Source organism: Hippocampus guttulatus, chromosome 2 (genome assembly GCF_054856545.1).
Source record: "Hippocampus guttulatus isolate MCC_2025c chromosome 2, RoL_Hgut_1.0, whole genome shotgun sequence".
NCBI lineage: Eukaryota > Metazoa > Chordata > Actinopteri > Syngnathiformes > Syngnathidae > Hippocampus > Hippocampus guttulatus.
This window is the reverse complement of record NC_141262.1, coordinates 18227076-18235831: the sequence shown is the minus strand read 5'-3', so window position 1 is coordinate 18235831 and position 8756 is coordinate 18227076. Positions and strand designations below refer to the sequence as shown.

At 43.4% G+C, this 8756-nt stretch overlaps 2 protein-coding genes across 4 annotated transcripts; one reads left to right on the top strand and one right to left on the bottom strand.

Moving 5' to 3' along the window:
- Positions 1–775: 775 nt before the first annotated feature.
- Positions 776–2855, top strand: nkx2-5 (NK2 homeobox 5). Of its 2 annotated transcripts, none has more exons than XM_086105990.1 (2): positions 776–1189; positions 2176–2855. In XM_086105990.1, exons 1-2 carry the CDS (start codon positions 850–852, stop codon positions 2787–2789), a joined length of 954 nt encoding a protein of 317 aa, XP_085962116.1. In that variant the 5' UTR covers positions 776–849; the 3' UTR covers positions 2790–2855. The 2 variants fall into 2 exon arrangements, with proteins under 2 accessions (XP_085962116.1, XP_085962117.1); XM_086105991.1 differs by having other exon boundaries at positions 776–1197; positions 2178–2855.
- A 1114-nt stretch (positions 2856–3969) lies between these two features.
- bnip1a (BCL2 interacting protein 1a) lies at positions 3970–8552 on the bottom strand. 2 transcript variants are annotated; one of them, XM_086100257.1, is made up of 6 exons: positions 8455–8552; positions 7017–7109; positions 6856–6947; positions 5979–6083; positions 5186–5304; positions 3970–5060 (listed from the first exon to the last, which is right to left on the bottom strand). In XM_086100257.1, the coding sequence occupies exons 1-6, from the start codon at positions 8533–8535 to the stop codon at positions 4864–4866; spliced, it is 687 nt and encodes a 228-aa protein (XP_085956383.1). In that variant the 5' UTR covers positions 8536–8552; the 3' UTR covers positions 3970–4863. The 2 variants fall into 2 exon arrangements, with proteins under 2 accessions (XP_085956383.1, XP_085956392.1); XM_086100266.1 differs by lacking the exon at positions 7017–7109 and having other exon boundaries at positions 8455–8543.
- Positions 8553–8756: the final 204 nt, after the last annotated feature.

Sequence of the window (8756 nt, the reverse complement as noted above, 5' to 3'; positions counted from 1 at the left end):
TTCGTGCAACAATAAAAGACGCTCATTTTAAGATTCTTGTTTAACCAAACTATTAGAAATACCCCTAAATTAATGATCCAGTACAATCAATGAAATGAATGAAAGTCACTGAAACCAAAATTTTCGACAGGTCTTATAATCGTGCAAGTGCAACAAATGAGAGTCATGGGGAAACGATTAATTCATTCCAGGTCCCTCTTGTGGGGATTTCTAATATTTGGTTACGTCTTTCTGTCTTCTCAGCTACGGCAGGGGGGGGGGGGGGGGGGCATTACAAACAGTTAAAAGCGCAGTCCTCCGTCATAAATTCAGAAATTAACAACGACAACAATAAACGCATTGGTGAGTGAATATCGGTGTCATTATCACTGTTTTTTTTTTTTTTTTTGTGAAGGCAGACTATTTATTTCAACCCAACGTGTGCATGTGTATCGGCCTACCTCATAAATGATCTGTTGAGTGGCGCAGTTTATTGGAAAGCGTTTCACTTGGTTTGCAGTGGATGACAACACAGGGCCCAACATGTGTCAGAACTCAATCGTGTCAGTTTGAATTACACCACAGGGACCACGCTGAAAAGGTTTCCCATGCCCCCCCCCCCCCCTTGCCCACTCCCACACTCTTCCTGCGTCATTACGCACGAAAGCGAGCGAGCGAGCGAGCAAGTGAGAGAGGCCAAGAAAAAAAAGGTGTCTGCCTTTGTCGTTCAAAATGACTGAAGATTTCACCGAGGACCTGTGTGTGTGGTATACCAAAGCAATACTTGAATCGGGTAAACATTGCCGGGACGAATAAGGACACTTGTCGTCTTTGCGTTGCTTCCGCATGACAGTTTAATAGTTGCTGGCGATGTTTCCGAGCCCCACCAGCACGTCCACTCCATTCTCTGTCAAGGATATATTAAACCTGGAGCACAGCCATGAACTCATGTCTTCTTTGGAGCTTTCTTCTCGCATGGATTGCTGCAGCGCGCCCACCACCACCGCCACCCCAACCTCCTCCTGCTGTTTGCTGGGCCGTCTCAAGCACGAGCCTCTGCGGGACATGTCCACGGGGGTCCCGCTGTTTGACGAGGATCTCCACCATCAGGACCCCAAATTCACTACGGCCGTTTACGGAAAACCATTGACGCAGATGGACGGAGTGAAGGAGGGAGCGTCAGGCCTGTTCGGTGACAAACATGCAAAAGGTGAGTTCGTGATTGAAAACAAACAAAAAAGCAAACAAAAAACAAACAAACAAACAAGGATGTGTTGCACAAATACTGTAAAACAAAGCGCAGCTTAATATAAAACATGATGCTTTTTTTCAAGATTCTTGGCTACTAGGACGTGAATAATGCAAGAGGTCAAATGTAGGTGACTTTTCACAAAAAGTGCAATTGAATACTATGAAAGTCAAGACAACGTTATAAAAAGTAAAAGTACACGGTGTAGCGACAATCCTCTGAATATAATGTTTAGTGGGACCCTTAGACCAATAAAGTAACCTGAACCCCCTGAACTTGTTCAACAAATTTGCTACAACATGCAGTTCTGTGGGGAAAAAAGAGACCTCTACAAAATTAGCATTTGATGCCAACAAATCTTTGAAATGAAAAAAAAAATTCTGGTGTTAAGACAAGGGTTTTTTTTCTTTTTTTTTTTGTAAACGACAATGACATAAGCACAACAAGCAGCATTGGCTCCAAACATTTCTCTACTTTTGGCGCAATATTTAAACCTGCAATGCATGGTCTCTTGTTTTTCTTCCACATTTGGATCATAATGGTAATGTTAACAACAACAAAAATTATTATTATCATTATTGTTAATAATAATAATAATGATAATAATAAACATGAACACTTTTCATTTCATACATTTTGTAGGACAAGCCGAAAATCGCAACAATTGCTGGTGAAAAACGTTACAAAACAGACAAATTATATTTAAAATTATTTTCTATTTTTTGTCATCCAATACTTTTTTGGCCGATATTTTCCCATATATTTGTTTGATATTTTTTTTCATCTATGCAAACAATGGATGGTAATCCACAAACGTACAGGTTATGTGCAATCCTTATCGATCCATCCATCCATCCCAAACTTTCATCCGCTTATTTTGTCATGATCATTCTTCTTATTACTATCAACGAACGGGCTTCTTTTTGTGTGTGTTCTTTTCTAATTAGAGGAGTTGAGTCCTCCCGCCGAAGCCGCAGAGGGCACGAAACCCGACGATCCGAACCGAGCGAAGGGCCGCAGACGCCGTAAGCCGCGGATCCTCTTCTCCCAGGCGCAGGTGTACGAGCTGGAGCGCCGCTTCAAGCAGCAGAGGTACCTGTCCGCCCCGGAGAGAGACCACCTGGCGGGGGTCCTCAAGCTCACCCCGACGCAGGTGAAGATCTGGTTCCAGAACCGAAGGTACAAGTGCAAGCGGCAGAGGCAGGATCAGAGCCTGGAAATGGTGTCCCTCCCGCCGCCCCCCAGGAGGGTGTCGGTCCCGGTGCTGGTGCGGGACGGCAAACCTTGCGTAGCGGCCGAGGCGAGTCCGTGCAACCCGCCCTACTGTGTTGCTCACGTCAACCACTTCGCCTACAACAACTACCCGCAGTTTAGCGGCTATGCCAACGGCGCCTGCGGCACAAACTATGCGTGCAGTTATCCGGCAGCCGCCATGCAAACGGGATCGTCCAGCAACGGCAATTACGTGAACTTCGGCGTGCACGGGGAGCTCAACAACGTGCAACCCACCTTCCCCACGTCCAACAGCGGAACCTCGCTACACGGCATTAGGACTTGGTAATTGGCTTATACCTACCAAAGGCATGCAGTAGTATTATTAGTCGTGGGTCGAAACGTTTTCTTTCATTTGTTTGGATATTTAACGATGCCTGTTTGTGACACAAGATATTGTCATGGGTTGTTGTGGCATGAGAGCAAACCTTAATGATAAATTAATAAAATACAATACACACATGTGATACTTTTTGACACGTTTTTCGATCGTGCTGTGTAAAAATATTCAAAGGAAGAAATCAGTGAACCGACAAGCAACGTACTGCTTATTATTGCGTAGAGGTGTTGAACTATACTTTATCTTACAAACAGCAATTGACTCGCACATGAAGTAAAATGAGGCAACTGAAATATTAGAAACACCTCCCAGCTGGTTTTAATGTCGTACGTTGGTCTCAATGCTATGATGGGTGTAATATCCCATTCAAGGTATTGCAATATTTTTTTTCTGCTAGGCGGATTATAAAATTACTCTTGAAAAAAAATCACTTGTATATCAAGACAAAATGATCCATCCATTGGACTAAGAAGAAAGTGTTCACGCTCAGCCCTCATACACATGGCTTGTGTCGAGTTAAACCGTTCAAGTGGCTATTATGAGGCTTCATTCAATGTGCTTAAATAAGGTTAAAAGGTTGTTAGTAGTTTACATATTTTACAGCCTGCTGTCAGCCACGTGTACACTCACTCAACTTGTTGAATGGCTGCAGCCGGTGCAGGGATGCATGGCTGTACACCACATGCCCTTGAGTCGTACTTTCATGAAGGACAGACTTTTACTCTCTTAACCCAAAAACTAAAAAACAAAACAAAACAAAACAAAACAAACAAACCCTAAAACGTGATTCAAGTTCTTTCTGGACAGCACTACTAAAGATGTAAAATAGGTATTGTATGATTTGGATGGTGATGGGTAAGATTTAAATTAGGATCATATGAAAATGTAACAGCTTTTATACAAAAACACATTATGGAGTGGGAGTGCAATAAAAGTTAAAACCTCACTGAGATGTATTTAAAAAAAGAGCACAATTAAAGAAAAGTTACAGTAATGTAATTCTTGGAAAAACTATTTGTCTTTGCTCATTCCGGAAATGCCAATAAGTTGCCCTTTTCTATATTGGTTCGGCGTTTCTTTCTCACTCTCAGCACTATCTTGTAAGAAAAACAGTTCAGACAACCAGATGCTCTGTCAAAGTGAACCTTTATAGGAACATGTTGGAAGACGCGGGGAAACCAACTGCTTCCACTTTACATCACTGAATGACACTTAGTCGCCTCCTTTGTGTATCTTCCCACATTCAATAACTCCATGACACATCTCGACCGTCCATATACAGAGTGACTATCTCGCAAATAAATATGAGTAAATTTCAAATGACGACAATGTGAGACTGTTGCGACGAGGTCACGCAGCTCCCCTGGATACGCTCTCCTACGAGGTGGTGAAAAGGCAACGTCAAGATAACAAATCCCCACACACCAAAAATATCTTCCACCATCACCCTCGAGCCACATTGGAGAGGGGAAAAACGGTCAGGACAGAGTTTGCTTTTCCGGGTCTTATCTGAAGAAAGACAGGGATGTGTGCTGCTCTGTCTCGGCCATTCACGTACGCTCACGGAGACCAAGATATGTGCGCTTTTTCAATTTGCAGGAGTAACAGGTGCAATGTGAGCCATGCAGTGCAACAGGAGGAAGATTGTGTTTGGAATTTCAACAAGACCCATGAAAGAGAGAAACTGAAGGATCATCGCTGTCGCATGAACATCATGGCTCGGAAAGCGGTGTTACTTTTTGAATGATTCATTTTTCAAACAAATCGATATCGTTAGGGTTAATCTTGTTTTCATTTCCCATACTTTATGAATCCTTCGTTAGCTTTCGAGTACAGTTGTGGATTTTGTACCACCAGTGGTTTATGTTGGCGCGATTTGAGAGAACAGATTGTACATACAGAAGCTTAAGACGCACATTAGGCAATAAGTTCACCCCTTTTTCGCTGCGGCGAGGTTGCATGTTAGATATAGTTTGTGCTCACTTGGGGAGTAGTACTCGAATGCCTTCATGGCGCGTACACCTCAAAAGAAAGGAAAGAGTCTTTTCTTGAGTATGTAGAGCACTGTGGCGAGGAAGAGGGCCAGCGCGAGGAAGATGAGCAGTTTATCAGTCAGCTCCCTGCGGTTGTACTTGGTGATGAGTTTCCTCCCCAGTTGAATGGTCCCAGTCATGGTTTTAAATTCATCGTTGGTCTCTTGGATGGTCCTGGATGAAGTAGCTGGAAACGGCAGAGGCGAATATTTGAATACAACGTAAAACCAACTGGCTCAAAGTCCAGGAATTCGATACTTAATCACATCATTCACCAGAAAAAAAAAAACTACCAAATAAACTCGGTCCAACCTAGTGTCGTGATCGTCTCCTCGCTCTGATTAACCTGTTGGGCCATCATTCGACTGATGCTCATCAGATTTTTTGTAATGTCTGTGGATGTCTGGGCCAGACCTTCTTTGGTGGTCTTCCTGAATAATACGATAAGAAAAGGAAATTGTGTCCATGAAACCATGATTTGAACGTACGCCAATGCAGTAAACATCATAATGACCGTAAATGCAGTATTTGTTGGAAAAAAACCCCCACTTCGAATCCATAAGTGCAAAACAAAGAAATAAAAACAGAACCCTCACAAACCGAGGGCCCTCCACTATTTAGATAAACAAACGAACAACGGAATGTAGACGGCACCATTTTAATGCGAAGAGATTCACTCGAACAGTAAGAAGCCAATATACAACTGTAAACTTTTTTCCATTTATATGACAGTGAATGACTAAAAAAAAAAAAAAACGTTGCTATGCCTTCTTCACATGCATGTACACAAAACCTACATCGCATGTCCTCAAAGGTCAGTCATTTTGTTTTACTGTTATTTTCTCTCGTGACGGAGTGTCGAACTTATTTCTACACCAATAGGACAGATAAGACTGTTGAAATAATACTTCAAACACTGTCTGTGCAGTATAAAAAGACCCATTTGAAGTCCATTAATTGCTGTGACACAAATTTGGAGTTGACGAGCAAGAAACTGGAGCTCAATCGGTGGACTGGATTGTGGTGCCGCTGGACGAGTTTCAATGTGCTCCAGCTGAAACCCGACTCCGATGCGTTTGCTGAAAGCGACACGCTGTCCCCTCACCTCTGTCTTGCTCCACTATCAGCTCCATTAAGCAGCGCCTGCTTCTCCATATTGTCGATTGACAATTTGCTTGCCAGGTTGGACTTCCTCCAGGTAGTCTGATTGCTGCCAAAATAACAAATAAAAACACACATACCAAAGTCCTTTCAGGACATGGCCATTGGAAAGTTTGCACTGGGGCAGAAAAGTCATAAAAATTACATTCTTTAATTCTCTGTAGTGATTGCCCCTATGTGTATACTCTTTTCCATAATAATAAAACATTAATAATAATAATAACAGGGCGGCACAATGGTCGACTGGTTTAGCACATCGGCCTCACAGTGCAGAGGTACATTGTTTCGATCCCTGCTCCGGCCTTCATGTGTGGAGTTTGCATGTTCTTCCCGTGCCTGCGTGGTTTTTTTCCGGGTACTCCGGTTTCCTCCCACATTCCAAAAACATGCATGGCAGGCTGATTGAACACTCTAAATTGACCATAGGTGTGAGTGTGAGCCAGAATGGTTGTTCGTCTTTCTATGCCCTGCGATTGGCTGGCAACCGGTTCAGGGTGTCCCCCGCCTACCGCCCAAAGACAGCTGGGATAGGCTCCAGCACCCCCTGCGACACTTGTGAGGATAAGCGGATTACAAAATGGATGGATGGATTGTTCCCATTAGGGATGCATGTGAGCTGAAGCCTATCCAAGAAACACGGTGCACCCTGGACTGGTCGCCGGCAGGGCACACATAGAATAACAAGCATTCCCGCTCACACGCACGCTTGGACAATTTAGTGCCTTCATTTAACTTACCATTCATATTTTTGCAATGTGGCAGTAGTGTGTAGTAATTCAATAATAGCCAGGATAGATATTTCAGTTGGACGAAAAACTTACCTCAGCATCTGTTTCCTGTGTCCTTCTACCTGACTGATCAAGGCCAGCTTGTCGGACTCTTTGTCCTGCTCCATCGCCATCTGCTCTAAATCCTGCCACGGAGACAATGAAACATAATGACATGGAACATGCAAATAGTCTGTGTTTTGTGAACTTCTCACTTGTATGCGCAATCGTAGATTGTGAAAACTCTTCTTCACGTCGGCGTTGAGTTCTGTCAACTTGCTTTGAGGACCTCTGCACTCGTTAATATCCTGGTAGAACATGACACCTGGCATTTTGTTATCAGCAAAAGAATACAGCCTCATGCCATAATAGAACAGAGGACATAATGAACAGAGGTTCATTATCAAATAACAATAAGGGATAGATCGATCCCAGGCATCCATCATTCCATTTTCATTCCTGCAACAGCATGTGAAAAAATAACAGCCAGATAGAACACAGTGGAAAAAAAAAGTTTTAATGACAGTAAACATGTGCGTATGGGAGTTAAATTGTTCGGGGTTGCAAATCCCTGATTTGCATGCCTTTTTATGGCGCTTCTGACCCCGTTGCGCAGCTCATGCTGCCCTGCCCTCTCTCAGCCCCATATTCGCTCAAATGCTTATAAGTAAAAACTTAAAGTAAATCTTCTCTCAGCAGTTTATGAGGGGATGAGTTATAAGGCCGCAATCGAGGCAATGTGTCAAGGGCAACCTGCACAGATGAGTCGGCACATCCTATCAAACAACCGTTCACACTCACACGACCACTTATGGAGAATTTAGCGTTCGCGTAGATTTTAAACCCACACAAGTTGTATGGGGGGAGAACATGCAAACCTCACACAGTAAAGCCGGTGTCAAAATTCGAACGGCCTCAGAACTGCCGATTATCACACATCCCATTCATTCCTCTTTGAATGTTATCAAGCTGGGTCAACCAACTATTTTATCATAACAGGATCATAAGAGGGTGGCCCGGTAGTCCAGTGGTTAGCACGTAGACTTCACAGTGCAGAGGTACCGGGTTCAATTCCAGCTCCGGCCTCCCTGTGTGGAGTTTGCATGTTCTCTCCAGGCCTGCGTGGGTTTTCTCCGGGTACTCCGGTCTCCTCCCACATTCCAAAAACATGCATGGCAGGCAAATTGAACACTCCAAATTGTCTGTGACTGTGAGCGCGAATGGTTGTTCGTCTCTGTGTGCCCTGCGATTGGCTGGCAACTAGTTCAGGGTGTCCCCCGCCTAGCGCCCGAAGACAGCTGGGATAGGCTCCAGCACCCCCCGCTACCCTAGTGAGGATATACGCCGTTAGGAAGATGAAAATGAAAAAGGATCATAAAATTACTGGTACAATTTATAGGGAACGTTTTAATCGTTCTGGAATATTTCGTTGTCGCTGTCGATTTAGATGAGCTGTTTCACGCAACTGAAGCTCTTTACAGTTGAAATAATAGGTAGTTGTCCACATTATATATGCTAACCCCACGTAGTTAACTCGTCATCATACAGTCGCACAATATTACTTCACAAAAACATTTCCCTGAAATGAAAAGATCAGAGACCAACCATATTCTGACACGCCCCCATTTAATAACGCTAACTCAAAATTCGCACCTGAATGAGAGCCTTGACTTCCAGGTCATATTTTAATATTTCTTGCTCGCATATTCGGACGTGGACGTCGTAAGACGCCATGTTGACAATGTCACGTGACTTAGTTACGGCAAGCAAGAAGGACAATGTTACTATCGCCTTTCGTCTCGTAAGACCACCAACGTAACCCCGAATGTAATGTAAATTAATTGATCTTTTTCGGTTCATGTTAGTCGAGTAAAAACAAGTGTAACGTAAGAAAATAAAGCATTAAGCTGTATTATCTACAATATATTATCTATTTCTCTCTCTAAAACGTGAAC

Excerpts from the sequence above, each read along its gene's own strand:
- nkx2-5 (XM_086105991.1), top strand. The coding sequence starts at position 850 with ATGTTTCCGAGCCCCACCAGCACGTCCACTCCATTCTCTGTCAAGGAT. Across the intron at positions 1,198-2,177 it reads AACATGCAAAAGGTGAGTTC|GAGTTGAGTCCTCCCGCCGA; the intron begins GTGATTGAAAAC and ends TTCTAATTAGAG.
- bnip1a (XM_086100257.1), bottom strand. The coding sequence starts at position 8,535 with ATGGCGTCTTACGACGTCCACGTCCGAATATGCGAGCAAGAAATATTA. Across the intron at positions 6,084-6,855 it reads CACAGGAAACAGATGCTGAG|CAATCAGACTACCTGGAGGA; the intron begins GTAAGTTTTTCG and ends TTATTTTGGCAG. Across the intron at positions 5,061-5,185 it reads GGAGACGATCACGACACTAG|CTACTTCATCCAGGACCATC; the intron begins GTTGGACCGAGT and ends TGCCGTTTCCAG.